The 17,689-nt window shown below is 52.7% G+C and overlaps 1 protein-coding gene across 1 annotated transcript in view; it reads left to right on the top strand.

Moving 5' to 3' along the window:
• The first annotated feature begins 10,895 nt into the window (after nt 1-10,895).
• The window catches only part of MEGF9 (multiple EGF like domains 9), a 45,382-nt gene continuing 38,588 nt past the window's right edge, over nt 10,896-17,689 (top strand). Inside the window, exon 1 of the mRNA XM_077787952.2 lies at nt 10,896-11,314. Within this exon, the coding sequence (XP_077644078.2) occupies nt 11,008-11,314 (307 nt within the window). The 5' untranslated portion in view covers nt 10,896-11,007. The remainder of the gene's footprint in view (nt 11,315-17,689) is intronic.

Here is a 17,689-nt window from a genome sequence, read left to right as displayed (position 1 = left end):
CCACTGAGCAAATCTCTTGGCTGCACAGAAGCATCCCTGTAGTACAAAGCTGGGGAGGGGAAGGCCAGACCCAGCTCAGGGAGCACAGGGAGCCAAGCTGCAGCCAAAATATGGTTCTGAGCTTCCAAAACATTCCGGTGGAACCTCCTGTTTGCTCTCTGGCAGCCACCAGGCAGTTTGCAAGGCCATTGCTAACTGCAGAGCTGATGCTTGCAGGATTCAAGCAGTCAAGCTGTGGAAGCTCTGGGTGAGGCAGCCTTGCAGGATGACCACCCCAGGATTTGGTTTCTTTCCATCCTGCCCACCATGCAACTGCTGCTGAGGCTCTGGGGTGATGTAGACCTGGATACACAGGGTCTGCTTGTGCTGGGGGGTTCTTCCAGCATCTCCATGGCTCTGCCTCAGCTCTGGCTCAGCAGTGCAGCCCTACATGCTCATCCTTTCCTTGCTCATACTTGTGGTGTGAGTAATCTGCCCCAGAGCCTCCCTCGTGGGTCATGGAGCCTCTTGGGCTGACCAGAACAGGGTCATGAATTTCTGCTGCTTTCACAGCTCCAGCTTGTGATGGCTCCCTGTAGGGTTCAGGCTGGAGTGAGCCAGGGTTTGGCCTGTCATCTCCCTGGAGCACAGCAGTGTTTTGTGGATACAGCTCTAGCAAATGGTTTTGAAGTTTAAAAAGTGCTGATTAACCCTATTGCAGCAGTGTCTGTGTGACTCAGAGTGTGATGGGTGCCAGGACACTCTCAGGCCATGCCCATGCCAGCTGCTGGACTTCCTCTGCAACAAATGATGCTGTGCAACAAGCTCTCATCTAACTCTAAACTTGCATATGAAAAAGCCCCAGTGCTATTTAGCTGGTAGCTCCTGGTCATTCCTCTCAATTCCCAGTGGTGTCCCTTTGGGGCAGGTATTAGGGAAATGCTAGCTCTGAGAGCTTTGACAAATAAATCCTCTGGGCCTCACTGTAAGGCTGGAAAGTCTACCACCTCTCCAGTTTTGGAGGCCAGGAAATGAAGCACAGAAAAATGTTGCTGATCTGGAGGATGGACTCTCTTCCCAAGGCCAGCACTGGATCTTCTGAATGGTGAGGGAACTGCCTCACTTCACTCCTGGTGCAACACCTGGACAAGCTTTTCTGGCTGATTGTAGGACTGGGGCATGAAGCCAACAAGTCTGCAGCCTTTGAATTCTACACCTCCCTCTTCCCCCAAAGTCAACGAGAGCTTTGTTCACCTCTGGACAGATGAATTTCCACTGTATAAATCCAGCCCCCTTCTCACCTGGCATGGGGCACCATCAAAACTGTCATTCCATTAAATCAGAGTAAAATGATTATCTTTTGTTTCCTTTTTCTTGAAACCACAGGTCCACCCTGGCAGCTGTGTGGTTAATCCCAGATCTGATTCTGCAGGTGAGAAATCTGTGAGTTCCCAGAACAAAGTGTTTCCTCCAGTGGCCACAGCACTTCTCACCTTTTCCCTCACACCTTTAGCAGATATTTCTTTGAGGCCATGGATACAACATATTACCAAGGCAATGGAAAATCCAGGCTCCATATTGCAGATTTCTTCTCCAGCAGGACTGGGAGGGAATGGGGGAGGAGTCAAGAGCATTATTATTGAATTTATTATTGAATTGATTATTATGGAATCCATTACCACTGAATTCAGAGGGAGCTCTATGAGACTGGTGAGGGGGCTTGAGCTCCCCACACTGCTGACCCTGGCAAAAATTATCCACCACAAGCGCTGGCACTGCCATTCCATGGGTGACACCAGTGATACACCAGCACAGCACCGTGCCAGGGAGTGAGGGCAGTGTCCAGAGCACAGCATCACGCTGCCTTTGACCTCTGAACCTGTGGAAGCCAGAGTGGGAATGGCAGCTAATCCTTCGTGCTCGCAGCCCTGCCAGGTGCTGGGTTGGGATTTTAGGGGTGCTGTGTGTGGCTTGGGGCTCAGAAGGGGATGAGAATATTCCTGCTGCAGGCAGACACCCCTTCCTGGCCCGGGGATGCAATTCTGACCCCGGAGCCCTCAGGAGCAGCTGGGAACCTTTGTCCCATCGTGCCACACAAGGAGGACTGTCCCTCTGTCCGGAACGTGCTGTCACATCGTCCCCAGAGCGCCAGAGCCCCACTCCTGCGAGCCCGCGGTGCTTTGGTGCCAGCGGAGCCGCCCCGGCGGGCGGCAGATGTTGCACAGCTGGACGGGCTGTGCGGAGCAACACTGACATGCAGCGGCCGGCAGCTGCAACTCTGCCTGCCCCTGCCCACCTCAGCCTCACCAAGGATGGCCCAGGCTTTTTTTTTTTTTTTTTTTTTTTTTTTTTTTTTTTTTTTTTCTTCCCAAAAATGTAGCTACTTCCCCGTGGAAAAACCCCATCCCGGCTGGTGATCTTCCTCCCATAAAAGAGGTGTTTGCCACAGAGAAATCACTTGCTGGTGAAACAGGGGGAATTCCTAGCAGAAGCTTTTTATTTTAATTATTTTTCCAGTATGTTATTTAAATTCCTATTATTTAAATTCCTTTAAAAACTTCCCCATAATACTGCTTGTAAGTGACTGTGCTGCACCCCAGAGGGTGCTGACAGGCAGCTGCTCCCAGATGGAAAAGTAGCTGCAATGCTGAACCAGGGGAGGAAAAGCCTGTGAGGGGAGTAATTTCAGATATTTGAGCTCTCAGGAGCTCTGGGTGTGATGTTGGCAGCCACATTGCTCAGAAGAGTTTGGCCACACCGGGTGCCTGTGCTGAAAGTCTGTCCCTTGTATCAGTGCTGATGTGTTTTGAAACCTGGCCAGGGAAATGGGGCTACCCTGGCTGCCAGCCCTGCTCCCCAGAGCTGTCACAAGGTCACCGTGACAGCTCATGTGGCACCTGGGTATGAGCCAGCTGTGGCCAGCCGGGCCCATCCTCTGCTCTGCAAAGGTCCTCAGACTTGAGCCCAGTCGTGGGTGGATGTCTGCCAGCCTGAAGCACCAAAACCCAGGAGTGGTGATGACAGGGAACAGGCAAAAAGAGAAAATGGGCACATTATAACATCTGATGCAAGAAAAATCTCCCTTTTCCCAGGTTCAGTGTCCAGTGTTTAGCAAACCAGGCGTTTACAGTAAAAGTCCAAAAGATGCTGTTGTGGCATGAGAAATTGGAGCAGTCCAGGGAGGAACACTTAGGAAGGAAGAAGGAGCTCCAGTCTTAGCAAAGGGGCTGCTTTGGCTGGTTTGGTTCTGTTTCAGGAGTCAAGCCAGGGCTGTAGTGGAGCACCAGCTCAGTGAAAAGTTCCTGGCAACGTGTGGTGTTTTAGGTAAAAGACTGAATGAGATTCTTGAATGTGTGAGAGGGGAAAGAGTGAGTAGGTGCTGGGAGAAGATTTTACCTTTCTGTGGGGCTGGAGAGACTGATTCAGGAATTTTGCATCCACTTCAGGTGTCTGCATTTAAGAGAGGATGTTGGAGAGTGTTGAAAAGAGCTACAAAAATGATTGAAAGACTGGAGAAACAGCTTTACAGAGGAGAGAACTTAAAGACCTCCATCTGTTTGTATTATTAAAAAAAGAGGTTGAGAGGTGACTTGATGACAGTGTATAAATACCTTCAGAGGAGAAAAGGGGCATTGCAGGATGTAATTTAGCAGGGGGGGAAACCACGGATGGCTGGAAGCAAGAGCCAGATGAAATCAAACTGGAAATGAATCACCTTCATTGTTAAAAAAAAAACCAACAAAACAACAGGTCCAACATTTTGGAACAAATTCAAAGGAAAAGGGTGCTTTTCTTCAGTCTCAGTGTCAGAGAATGAAGACTGAGAGCTTTTCTCAAATACCTATGTTAGATAAGGCACAAGTTAGCACAGAATGGCTGGAGATTAATGTGGAGATTATTGGGTGGAAATGGTTGTGTGGATACACTCAGCACTGCGGTGGCATCCCAAAAGATGCAGTAGTTTATCCACCAGGTTTCTGAGCAGGACCAATGAAGAATGTTAACTCAGGAATAAGGATGAAGTGAAGAAAATAAAGGGGGAAAAAATCCATAATGAGTTTGATTCTACTTATTGGCTTTTAAGCAAAAAATCAGAGACAAGGAAGAGCAACCCCCTTGACCCAGATACCTGCAGGTGTGGAGCATCTGGCCAGGTGTGGTCAGTCAGAACAACCCTCTGGAAATGGGAGGAATTAATGACATGAGTTCCAGAAGGGCTGTGCTGGTGTAGAACACACTCCAAATGACAGCCTTGAGGCCCTTCGGAGTGCAACCACCAGCTCTGACTGTGCGAGGGTGGGATTTTCCCTACCCTGGGTGCACATCTGGTCCTTTGTTCTGGACAATGGGAAGGCTCCTTCCTCCCCCCTCGCTGCTGTTCCTGGCTCTGTTCCTGGCCCTGTTCCCACTGGCTCAGCCCAGCCCCTGCCTCCTCTCAGGCTCCTCACACCCACCCTGCTCCCAGCAGCTGGGAGCAGTGGGATTTTGGGATGTGGTGGTGCCAGGTTGTGGCTTCTCATTGCAGCAGGGAAGCTCAGGCCCGAGCACTTGGTGGAGAAGCAGAAATAAAAGGTTTTGCTTTGTTGGCTGATGGATTGTCCAGTGTTAGAGCCCAAATGGCCTCTCAATGTCCCACCTGCACCCCAGGGAATATCAAGGACCTTGTTTCCTGCCTTCACACTGACACTTTCCTAAGTTATTCTGGGGTTACAGGGTTTGGCAGCTGAAAAGGTCAAACGCTGACAGGTGTGTTGTCCCCAACGCTGTCCTTGGCTGGGCTTTATTTCCCAAGTCCAGCCCTGCTGCTCGTGTGATGCTCCAGCACTGATCAGGAGTCAGGATGAGCCCCAGCCTTGCTGGAGCCTCCTGGACAATCACTGAAACAAAACTGTGGAAAGAATCAAACACCTTGAGTGTTTTAGGAGGGAGCCTGGGCTCTGAGGCCAGCACTTGGCTCGGTGTGGTTAGTCCCCTGCCCCAGGCAGTGTGGGGATAGCTAACAGCCTGTGTCATTTGGACAGGCCTCTCAATCCCTAATCCCTTCCCTCCTCAGTCCCAGGTAACAACGTGCTTTCAGTGAAAGTGAAAGTGAGTGAAAGGTGAAGTGTCTGTCTGTGGCAGGAAGCAAGAGATTGAAAGTGTTAACAGAGCTTTAGGGTGGGTAATAGCAGGAGATTTGTGAGAAGGATCTGGAAGAAAAGCCCCTTTTCAAAGGAATTGTATAATCACTGGTAGCTCTCAGTGTTTCACGCTCAAGGATTGCCTTCACGATCTGCCATCAGAGGAGAGGATTTGCTGCTCTCTTCTGTAGATGAGCACTACAGAAACCCTTCCCACACTGCTTTTCTAAATCTTCTTTGAAGGGATGCTCCTCTCCTCCTAGCGAGTGGCAGGGCTGTGCCTGTTTTGTGACACACATTTGCAGAAATAATCAGGAATTAAAAGGGGAGCAGAAAGCACATGCCATGGAGGGATGCCCCTCCAAATCCCAGTGTTCCCAGAGCCAGGGGCTGGGGAGAGAGGGCTGGGGGCTGCACTGGAAACATGCCCCACTTGTAGATCTGTGGGGTGCTCAGCTGCAGGCAGAGCTCTTTTGGCAGCAGGAAGGATGGAAAGGGTTTCAGTGGAAATGATCTTTATTGGCAAGCACAGCTTTGCTGAAATCAACCCATTTTGTGGGAACATGTAGGAAACTATTGATGGGAAGAAAAATCTGAACCATTCATTTTGACCTTCAGAGGATAATTTTTTCTTCCAAAGCATTTAATTTCAATAAATTGTTCCATTTAGTTTTGATGTTACCACTCAAATTGATGCCATTTTAATCTTCCACGTGTGTGAGCTGCTGGTTCCTGGCTGTACCCTGGCAGTGCTGGGCACCCACAGCACCTTTCCATGGCACAAAAAAGGGAATCCTTCCTCATCGGCACTTCTGAAAGCCTTCTCCAGCAAATTTGGGATGGACAGGAGGATTTGGAGATGAAAACACATCTGAAAGCACCACAATTTCCTGTGGAAGAGAAATTGTACTTTCCAAGCACTCTGAGTCAATAGTGCAGAGCCTGACCCTCCCTGCTCAGCCTTTCTGATCCAACCTCTCAGAGAACAGCAATAAACATATACATTAGCCAATTTATTCCATGTTTTGCATTTGTAGGACACTTTTGATATAAAAAAGAGCTTAGCTTTAAATTTGTGTGACCTTGACTTGCCTAGAATTAAGCTGCTCTTTAAGTCTGTGTAGAATTGGGACCTTGTTAGTGGTCCACACACCCCCACCATGTCCTGCTGATGTTCCCCTGGCAGGAGAGGGTGGTCTGGCAGCTGATGGCATTGATCTGAGGTGGCAGCAGACCTGTGCCAATGCCAGGTTTGTTTATGTTCATGTAGGAGTGGTGCTGGCTGCAGCACACAGCGTTTGCAGCCCTGTTCACCAGGGCTGGGACTTCTGCTGCTGTCTGGGAAGTTGCAACAAGGACTGTAGGGAATGCTGTGTCCATCCTTTCCAACAAAGGGCAGAAACTGTTCCCTGCTTCCCTGCAGTGCTTTGTGCAGATAAAAAGGTGTGTGAGGCTGCAGAGGCTGTGGGGGCTCATGGCCAGGTAAAGGTGTGTCCCTTCTTGGATCCACACCCAGATCCAAGCCCCTCCTGGGTGGATTTGCAGGGAGCTGGAGGGAGGGATGCTCAGGGCTCAGCTGACTGCAGTGACAGGGCTCTCCTGGGCTCACCTTTAAAGCAACAGCATTATTTCAGAGACATGTGCAAGGGCAAATTCCCCGTGAGCACAGTGTGTGAGCGAGTGGGACCCAGTGAAGGAGGAATTTGTCACCTTTGGGTGATGCTGTGGATGCTCCTCCTGCACACTGAGGTGAGGCTCCTGCCTCTGCCCACCCAGCCCTGCCACCAGCAGCTGTAGGCCTGCAGAGACAACTCCCCAGGCTCCCTTTTTAACTCACTTGCTTTCATTTATATTCAAATCAGAGGATAAATGTAGGCAATGCGTGCGCTCAGCTCAGGCAAGGCTGCTGCTCCAAAGCAACCACAGAGAAGGTGTTTTATTTTTAAAATAGATAAAGGAAGAGATGAAGACAGGGAGTTCTGCATTCTCACTATCACCTTCTTGTTGCTAATGTTGGCCTGGTCATGAAAACAGAAAGATTTGTAAAAATTGTTTGTTTTCCAACACACAGGCTGTTTACTTGGCTCCAGAAGGGAAAATAAAGCCAAGGCTTCTGCTCATGCTTTAAGTCAGTTCTTGTGTCTCATGACCAGGTTTGTAGAGATGCTCCTGGGGATTTCAACTTCCAATCAGTCTTTATTTGATGATTTAAATAAATGATAAATATGCATGTGGAACAATGAAAATATTCTTGGAAGACGTGCAGCCTAAAGAATATATTGATCTCCCCTGAATCAGGGCTCTGCAAAGCGAGAGGTACCCTGCTCAGGGGCAAGCCCTGCAAAACCCCACCGAGGCAGGCTCCTAAATGAAGGTGGAAAAGATCCCAGCATTGTGTGTGGCTCAGTCTCACAGGCCATGTGTCCTGAAAAGGCACATGGGATCTCACTAACAACCCTCTGCATTTAGAGCAGGATTTTGCCCTAACAGATGATCCTGACATTCTTAAAAGTGACGGTGCCCTTTTGCAGTGTGTTTTAAGCACATGTGTGCTGACACCTCCATGTGTTGACCAGGCTGGAGTCAGCCTTGTGCCTCAGTCCCCATGGCAGAGCTGTGCTGCCTTGTCTTTTCCTGGCTTTGCCCACCTCAGAGCACACAGAACTGTCAAAACCTACTTAATACACATTGACTTAATGGGAGTTGTGCAGCAAAGTGCTGCTGGGTGCTTGGAAGGCAAAGTCTGTGCAGAGGATTCATTACTCCTGGATTGCAATTAATGATAATTAAAAAAAAAAAAAAAGAGAGAGAGAGAAGGTTTTGTATTGAGAGTTATGCTGGATGTCAGAATTAACATCTCATTGAATTATCAAAGCTTTCAAGCAGTGGGTGGTGGAGAGTGGCTTGGGGCTTGCAAATAGGTCAGAGAAAGAGCTGGTTGCTAAATATCTGATAGAAACTTTCCACTGGGGAAGAAAATCTTGCTGATTTGATGAAATAGGAACAATTCTTGGGAGGATATATATTCCCTTAAAACGTATGGAAAAAGCAGGCATGGAGGCTGGGCTGCCTACATGCGACCTGGGTTCTGTGGCTTGCTCCCTGGGGATCCCTCCTGCTCACATATGCATTACTCCCCTTCTCACTGCAAAATGAGAACACAAAAAGAAGGGAAGCGTGAACATTTTGGTGGCGTGGTGCCAGCCAGGTTTGCTCTGTGCCTTTGGCAGCTCCAGCTGAACGCCCTTGAAAGCAGCCATCGGTTTTTTGGGGGCTTGGGTTTTGGGTTCAGCCGGGGATGGTTTGGGTCCGGTGCTCTGGGCTGTGGAGCACTTGCAACTCTGTGTGACATCAACAGGGGGAGCGGCAGGTCCTGCGGAACTGTCCCTGCGCCGGGCCGGGGACGTGCCATCCCCCGGTCCTTGCACCAGCATCCTCCAGCCCTTTCACCCGGCATCCTCCATCCCCTTCAACCAGCATCCTCCATCCCCTTCATCCAGCATCCCCCTTCATCCAGCATCCCCCTTCATCCAGCATCCTCCATCCCCTTCATCCAGCATCCCCTCGATCCAACATTCTCCATCCCCTTCATCCAGCATCCTCCATCCCCTTCACCCAGCATTTCCCACAGCCTTTCTCCAGTGTTGACTCCAGCCTTCAACCCAGCCTTCTCCTGGCAGCTGGGGGAGCTGCCAGTGGTTTTCACCTAAGTGGGAATTTATGCCTCATGTTTTCTGCCCCTGCTGCCACTGGGATGTGGCATTACCATGAAGGCTCTGGGTTGTGTGTGCCCACACTTTGGCAGAGGCAGTAAAATTTATTGCGGTGGCTTTTTGTACTGATTCTCATAATAATTCAGCACTGAAATCAGCCAGCTGGGCAGATAGACTCTCTGTTTTTGCATTGTGATCCCACCTCCAAAAGGGGTGGTCAGTCCTTTTTCATGTGTCCTGCTCGGTTAAAGATGCCCAAGAACCTCTGACACTGCCAGGATCTTCTTGTCTCCCTCCTTTGTTGGGGTGACAGCAGAGGATAAAGAGATGAAGGACTGACATGCTTAACCTGCTCCTCCCAAGCAGAGATGAGAATGTAATAGTTTGGGAATCAGATGAGCAGATCTGGCATCCTGTGCTGGTCCTTGTGGGGAGCAGCCCTGAGCTGAGAGGTGGGCACAGCATCCCTCCTTTGGCTCCTGAGGCTGTGCAACTTCTATTTCAAACTAAGGAATTTCTTTGTTCCAGGCAACTCTTTCCTTAGTCTTTCCTCTGCTCGGTTTCTTCTTCCTGTTCCCATAGACAACAACCTTGTGTGAACTGCTGGAGGAGACAGTGGCTCAGCAAACCCTCCTGCCTCCCTGCCAGCTGTGTTCCCCCTGATCAGAGGGACACTCTGCTCCCGTGGGGAGCGATGGGCTAGTGGCAATTATGGAAAGCAGATCTCAGAAAGGTTTGTCTCTGTGGGGGGAAATGGTGCAGCAGAGCTACTGGGGAATAATAATTCTATTAGTATGCAGGAATAAAGTCCTGTTTATTTCTGAGAAGGGCATGGGTATGGGGGAAGAGCAGTGAGTGATTGCAGAACAATTATCCCACAGCAGCTATGCTGGGCAGTGGAGGCAACTCCTAAATATTGTGCTAGAGAAGGATTGGCAGCCTAGACCATGTGGTGGGTGAAGGTGGGGCTGTCCCATCCCAAAGGACGCTTGGTCAGTAGGGCTGTCCCATCCCAAAGGACACTTGTCAGCATCCATTGGCTTCTGCAGGAACAAGAGATGATGCACTCACCTGGCAGTGGCACACACCTGCGGGCAGGGCGGGGCAGCCGAGAGCCACCAAGCTCCCGGTGCTCGGTCCCTTCCCGCGGGGGGATGTGTAGGGATGCTGCCGCTGCTGCCCCGCGGCTCTGCCCGGCCCACCCAGCTCCTCCAGCACATCCCAGCCTTGCTTCCACGTGCCTTTGTGTTGATCGGAGCGGCGTTCTCGCACCGCGCGGGGCTGGCAGCGCATTCCCCCTGGTCCAGCAGCCGCGGAGCGGCGATCGCCCAGCCGGGCTCCGCGGATAATGAATATCCGTGTCACCGTGCTTCCTCCCCGGTCGCTGCTCCGGGACCGGGGGGGCTTGGCCAAGGTCAGTGCCGGTGTGGAGCCTGGGGAGCCCAGGTGTCATTGTCCTTGTGGCAGCCCTGCTGGTGGGGAGAGCTCCTCTCCATCCCCGGGAGAGGAGCGGCACAAAGCCTCACACCTCACACCTCCTTTTAAAGGAGGCGGGCAGGGCACGCCGATGCAGGCGGCTGCACCCCCGACCTGCCAGCCCCTCCAGAGCCCCGCAAGGAGCAGCACTCCTTCCCGAGGACCGCTTTGTGCCCCGATGCCATTCCCCGGCGCCTTCCTCGTTGTTTCCCAAAACTGGGGAGGATGGGGGGAAATTTAATTTTTCTAATAAAAATTCTAAACACGACAGAAAGTTAAAACCTTTAAAACCCCGTATCCTGACAAATCGAGCAGGCACGCCCCCCTGAGAAAGGCAGCCGGCGTCCGCCCGCGGCGCTGCCGGGGGCACGGCAGCTCCGGCCCGGCGCCCCTCACGGCCGCACAATGCCGCCCCCTCCCCGCCGCGCGCCGCCCCCCGGCCCGCCCCCGCCCGGCGCTGATTGGCTGCGCCGCGCCGTCAGGTAGGGCGGGCGCGGCGCTGATTGGGCGCGGCGGCGCGGGGCGGGGCGGGCGCGGCGCTGTCAGCCGGGGCGCGGCGCGGCGGGAGCCGCCGGAGGGGCGCAGGGCGCGGGCGCGGCATGGCTGGCTGAGGCGGCGGGAGGAGCCGCCGCCGCCCGGCGCCGCTCCCGGCCGCGCTCGGTGCGTGTGCGAGCGCCCGCGTCCATGAGCGAGTGCATGGCGGAGCCCCGCGCCGCACCATGAGGCGCCGGCCGAGCACCGCGCTCGCCCTGCTGTGCCTCGCCGCCCTCCTGGCCGCCGCCACCGCCGCGCTGCCCGCCGGCGCCGCGCCGCCCGCCGAGCCCGGCAGCGGCAGCGGCGGCCCCGCTGAGAGCAGCCTGGGCACGCTGCCGCCCGCACGGCCCCGCGGCACCGCCGCGCCCGCACGGGGCAGCCCGGCGCCGCCGCCGGAGGAGGAGGAGGAGGCGGCGGTGGCGGAGGAGGAGGAAGAGGAGCAGCAGCAGCAGGAGGAGGAGGAGGAGGCGGCTGCGGACAGCGGCCCCGCAGGTGAGCGGCCCGCGGCGAGGCGGTGTCACCGGGGAGCGGGACGGGGCTGCGCCCCATCCTCCGCTGGGCGGACAAAGGCGCGGCCGGGGCCGGGCGGCGGCTGCCCGGGCCCCTCCGGCTGCGGCGACCCCCGTGCGGGGCGGGCGGAGCGAGCTCCGCGCCGCGGGACCCCCCGAGCATCGCCCGGCCCGGCCTCCCCGCGGGGCCGGGTGCGGGCTGGAGGGGCGGCTGTGCCTTGCCGGGGCTGTTACCGGGGCTGCTACCGGTGCTTTGGGGGCAGGTGCTGGCCCAGGCTCCCCGGAGCGTCCTTCAGGCAGTGGTCCCTGGCATGCACCGTGCTCCCGGTGGAGGAGATGCAGACAGGTCCTTCCCATCACCTTGCATCCAGGCGGTGTCCAGCAGTGTGGGTGCTGCCCTCGGGCATCCCCCGATGGGACTTTGTAGGTCGAGTTGCTCCGCAACCATCAAGCGTGCCTGGTGTCCTACCTCGGCGTGCTGGCAGCAGAGAGAGAGCGGGATTAGTGATGACTTGGGGTCACCAGAGCCTGTGTTCTTACCAGTGTCAGGAGGTGTGTTTGCAGCTCAGAGGGTGCTGGGGTGCTCACATGGTATCTGATGAGTGTGCAAGGACAGAAATGAGCCCCAACTTCATCTGTGCTGGAAATGATGAGTCTCAGTGCATCCTGTGCGAGGCCGCATCCTGCCCCTGTGGTGATCAGAGCTGAGCAAGGTGCTATGGCAACAGGAATACATGGAATTATCAATGGAAGGTGTAAGGAGGGGAGAGGTGAAGGTGGATGTGAGGGCTGTGCTCTCAGGTGAGGCTCCTTCTGGATGTAGTACACACTGACAGCACTGGTCACTTGCTGGGTGGTGAAACACTGATGTTCTTCAAAGCTGAGATTTCAGTTTACCTATAGATTAACTAGGCATAACTGTGCTGGACTCCAAGGATGGAGCTTTGTCCACTTATTTTACTGGAGAACTTGGCTTCACTCTGCAGTTCCAAAGCTGTATCTTCAAACACATGCAAATACTATATCACTGATTCTTTCCTGTTTTATATTTATTTTTTTCTCTTTGCCTGGAAGATGTTTGGCTTAAGTACGTTAAGCTTCCTCTGATGTGAAACGGATGCAGTCTGTTCTGGTAGTGTTAGCAGTCTGAACAAGGGGATTAATCAACTTTTTTCATTTGATCTGAAATAAAATCGACTGAAGATCTGGAATTGCTTGTTTTTGAGACTTTAATTTGCTTTTTTCTGTTTAGGTTTCTCTCTTTGCTTTTTCTAGAAGAAACAGAATGGCTTAAGATTGGGAATTGCTGATAAAGGCAGGATAAGTTGAATGTTCTTAAAGCAAAAGCAGTTTCTTCTTTGTGCCTGATCGTACAGAATGGACTGAGCAGCTCAGTGCAGCACAGTGCGACCCTCTGGGTGCTAACCAGGGGATCCACATTCACATCCTGAACTTCCTCCAGCATATTTCCCTCTCTGACCTCTGTGCTGTGTTTATTTCCATTGGTATCCATTAGTATCCATGGCACTGGGTCTCCCACCCTGAGCTCCAAAGGCTTCATCAAGAGCATCTCCTGCAACGCAGTGACAAGTGCATGAGGTGGCTGGTTTAGCAGTGGCTTTGGGATGCTCCCAGATTCCATGGAGGATGCTTACATAACCTCCTCTATGTCTTCTGCCATTGCAGTTTCAGAGATGGAAATCTGGGCAATTCTGTGTCTAATCCCTGTGCTCCCATGGGCTGCCCTCACCCCTGTGCTTCAGTTCTCACTCGGGAAAAGGGAGCACTGAGGATGAGCACTCCCCCCCACCACCCCTGCGTGTGCTGAGGCTGTATTGAAGAGCCCAACATCACCCTTTGGAGTTTTAACGTGCTAATTATTAATGGCTACAGCCACTTAATCACAAAATTGCTCTCTGGTGCCTTACACTGTGGTGATGGCCAGGGCAGGAGCACATGGGCAGATTGTGTTCTCCAGGAGGCCAGGTTGTTAGTCCTGAGCGTGACAGGTTGAGATTAGCCCTGGCTGAAGGGGGGAGTGCTGCTGTGCTCCAGAGCTGGGCAGGTTTTAGGGCACCTGAGGGTGGATGAGACAGCATCAGGAGGAGATGCTGGGCTTGGCAGCATCCTCTGTGTGATGGGGGAGCCTGGGGTGCATGGTACAGCCATGCTCTCTGTGGGTTTTGTGGGGTTTTCTGTGCTGTCCCATCTGCTGTGAGCTGTGCAGAGGTTTGCTCTCAAAGGCTGTTAAGCACCAAAGCCACAGCAAAGCCAGTGGACATAATGGGCTTAGCTGAAACCCTCAGTTTGCTTTAACTCGAGCATGTTTTCAACATCACTTTTCCAACTCAGTAGGTAATTAATGCGTTATGTGCTCTGTTGCATTAAACAAATGGGCCTTTTCTCATGCACATTATTAGGAAGGCTTCCCTTAATGTTCACAGCATTATCACTGATAAGAGGTTGGTGTGAGAGGCATCAGGGCCAGTGGTGTTCAAAGCTACCAAGATTTCAGTTCTGACTTTGGTGCATTTCTCATTCCGATTTAGGAAGCGCTTCAGTTTTCCTCGAGCTGCCTGTTTGCTCTGTTCTTGTCCTCCTCCTTTTTCGAGTTTCATGATGTTTATTTTTCTTTCCAAGCCTGTGATCATGTTAAAATCCTGGATTTTGTTTCTAAGGGAAGTAAATTGCTAATCCTTATGTTTGTGGAGACAAGCTTAGAGGTATCCCCCGCCTTATCACCAAAGCCTTCAGCACCCAGTGTTGAGAGTCTGCCTCCTCCTTTAATCCCCAACAGTCTCATTTTAAGCAGGAGCTGAGCTTTGCTGGCTTGGGAATGGCTGCTCATCGGGTGGATGCTTGTTTTGGAGCAGACATGCAGCTGCTGTGGCCAGCATGGTCCTGGTTGGACTTTCCCTGCCTACGGAACAAAAATCCTCAATTCCACATGGTTCTTAGTTGAGTAATATGGGTTTCTTGAAGGACATTTTGTTCTGTCTCTCTTCCTGCCCCATGCACAGCAGGTAGGTGGGCTGAAAAACCCAAATGTCCTTTCACAGCCATGCTGTGCTGGCTCAGCAGGAGAGCTGCACCCAAACCCGGGGTATTGGTGTCTTCTCTCCTCCCCGGTGTTTTATCATGCCTCACCAGCTCCCAGAGGTGACATTGGGTCTGACTCCTCACCTCTGCACCACCTAGGAGGGGACAGTGAACAATTTCTGCTGCAGCCACAGGGCCGGAAATGCAGGTGGCTTGGAGCATTAACCACGGGAAGGTGTCACATGGAAATGTGTGAAAGCTGAGTCAGTGACTGATGGGTCCCCAGCTGCTGGCGTGGGGCCACCTCTGGCTGGGGTGCTGCTGCTCAGATGGAGGAGGTGCAGCCAGAGCCCCTGCATGGGTGGTGGCTGCAGCTTTGTGTGGGATTAGCTGATGGGTTTAGCTTGTGAAGAGGAGCCTGGCAAATCCCTGGGGGCGTTGGGATGACCTGAGTAATTGTCTGGGCACAGGGGAGGTGACAGGTTGAGGAGGGGAGCTGGCTTCATCCAGCTGGAGAGATGGAGGGTTTTGCTTTTGTTGTGCAGGGCATGTGGAGAAAGGTCTGTGCATCCCCTTCTGGCAGGAGGTGTGGTGAGGGCAGGTCTGGGGGGTCCCCACAGCACTTACAGCATTGTTGTAGAGGAAAGACTCTTCCAGGCCATGGAGCCATCAGCAGCCAGACCCTGCCACGCTGGGGCTGTGCCCCTCGAGTGGTTGGGAGCTCTCAAATCCTGGTAGGACAGAAACAGCTGAGTTGTTGAAGGTAGTTTCAGGATCTTGTGCCATCATCCCTTTTGCACCTCTAAGTGATTTCTCCTCTCATCCAGCCATTAGATCTTTTGGAAGAAGTCTTCCCACTGTGTATGGGTCCACCTGCCTGAATGCCCCTGCTCTGCCTCTGACCCTGTGGGGAACAAGCAGGAGCAGCCAGGGAGGGTGAGCTGGAGCTTTCCTCCTGCTCATTACTTGGGAAGGCAGCTTAAGCCTTCCTTGTTTGAGGGCTCAGGATTGTGTTCCATGTGGTTACAGAGATAACTTGTGTTCAAGGTGCTAGTAGGATTTAAATTTATTTAAAGAAATGGAAATGAAGGCATGGATGTGAAAGCTGAGGATAAGGAAGATGGTCTTGTTCCTCAGGATCAGCACAGGAGCAGCCAGGGCAGAGAGTTCCTTTTTTCCATCAAGTTTGTATCTTTGAGCTTTAAATAAAGACATGTTGCCCAGAGCAGAAAATGTCACTCCCTTGCCTTCCTGCCTGCCTCCACGCTCCCATCTGAATCATTCTTGAATCAGATGCATCCTACTGTCCTGACTCAAGATTGTGATTCTGGGACATAGCAATGCTCATGAAAATCAGGATATTTCTGGGAGGATCTGTAGAACATCGTGGGTCTTGTTTGTTAGCTTCTCTCTGCTGAGATTTTGCTTTTTGTTTTTATTTTAAATGGTAGCTGAGATTCAGACATATCATCACTGAGGTGCCACTTGAAAAATGGCACCACCTCTGTGAGGTGATGCTATTTACCTGGTTGCTGTTGGTCATACCCAAGCACCAGCCTGTGGGGAGGCAAACTGGAGCACTGAAACAAGAGGTTTGTCTGAGGCTGTGTGGTGGCAGATGTCCCAGCCCCTTTGCTGCAGGCCCTGTGAGGGTGGCTGGGACAGGTGGGAGTGCTGGGGTGCGACCAAAAACACTCTTGTGACACAGACTGGGATTTGCACAGGGTGCAAAGGTTGTGCCTGTTCAGACAGCTGGGAAATGTGCGGGCAAGCATGGCATGGGCTTCCTGGACAGCAACTGGTCCTGCCCTTGGAGCATCTTCCTGATGCTGCCTGTTCTCCCCAAGGCACCCTGACCCTGCCTGGCTGTGCCACAGGGGACAGGACTGCTGTGGTCAAGGAGTGATGGTGTCGTGGGCTACGCCCAGGTGTGACCTCGGGGTGTGTGACCCCATCCCTGAGGGCACTGTGGTCCTTGTGATGCTCCAGTGTGGCCTTGCAGGTGGCTGCAGCATCCTGGGATCTGCCCATTTGGGTGGCAGCGATGGTGGGCACTGCGTGTGTGGCACTGATGGTGAGCAGCATGAGGACGGGGACATCCAGGACATCCCATGCCCCACAGCTGTGGGCACAGGAGCACAGAGCAAGCTGTTCCCGAGGAGCTGAGGTCCTGGATGTGAAGTTCTGCTGAAGACTCCAGAGGTTTCCTGACGAGAGCCCTATAAATATGCGGGGCTGAGGCTCAGTGTGCTGGTGACATTTGTGGAGCTAATGCCAGCTGACTGTCAGGGAGCGCTGCTGCTGATCTGAGGTGCTCGCTGGTGCTTCCAAGAAGCAGCCGAGCTCTTCGTGGTGGTGTGAGGCATCTGCCAGCTTTGGGAATAAACCTGTGCCAAGGCCGGGTGCTGAAGGCAGGATCCTTTTACAGCCGTCTGGCTGGAAGGGAAGGCTCCTTCTGCTTTACCACTGACAAGCACCTAAAAAAATAAAACAAAGGAATGATGGTGAGGAGCTGGATTTTTGTACAGCACCTTGATTGCACCTGAGACTTCACTGGGCTCTTGGATGATGATGGAGCAAGGTCTCGGACTTGTTTTAAAAGCCCTGGAAAGCTACAGGCTGTGTTGCCCTGGCAGGTGCTGCATGTCTGAGCTCAACAGGACTGCCTTGTGCAGTGAGGCATCGCTAGGTGGGAGTGGGCCCAGAGGGGCACAGTCTGGCACTTTATAATTGGTTGGGGATATTAATATATTTTATGAGCTAAAGGCTAGATTGCAATCCAGCCATCTGCCCTGCCTTGGGGAGTCGTGTGTCTCCAGCACCCCAGGAGAACAGAACCACTTGCAATTGAGTCTCATTAAACTGGCTAAAACCCAGATTTCTGGTTCACAGGAAATTATTTGCCTTTTTTTTTTTTTTTTTTTTTGACTTTTGGGTTGTATCAGACTGAAATGGAGTGGTTGTTCTTGCTTTGCTTCTGCTCAAGCTTCCAATGAGCTCAGTGAGTGTCCTGTGCCTTGAGGCTGCCCTGTGAGATTGTTGTGCCTGGGGCTAAACCCATCCCCAGTGAGGAGCTGGGGGCTGCTGGGTCCCTGCCAGGGGGAAATGCTCCCAAAATCACAGCAGGGCTTGTCTGGAAGGGTCTTTTATTGGATTAAAGCTTGTCAGTCTGGAAGCATTTCCAACAAGACATTCTAGACTTGGAATAATTGAACCTCATTTGTCTGGCAGAACATTTCCCCCCCTATTCAATGGGAAACTTCCCGATGGAGCAGGGCAGGCTGTCGCCTCTCCTGCTAGGGTCACTCAGTCCCGCATC

This window comes from Lonchura striata, chromosome 17, assembly GCF_050655825.1.
Source record: "Lonchura striata isolate lonStrDom1 chromosome 17, ASM5065582v1, whole genome shotgun sequence".
Taxonomy (NCBI): Eukaryota; Metazoa; Chordata; class Aves; order Passeriformes; family Estrildidae; genus Lonchura; species Lonchura striata.
The sequence above is the reverse complement of the archived record's forward strand: the minus strand, read 5'-3'. Positions and strand labels throughout refer to the sequence as shown.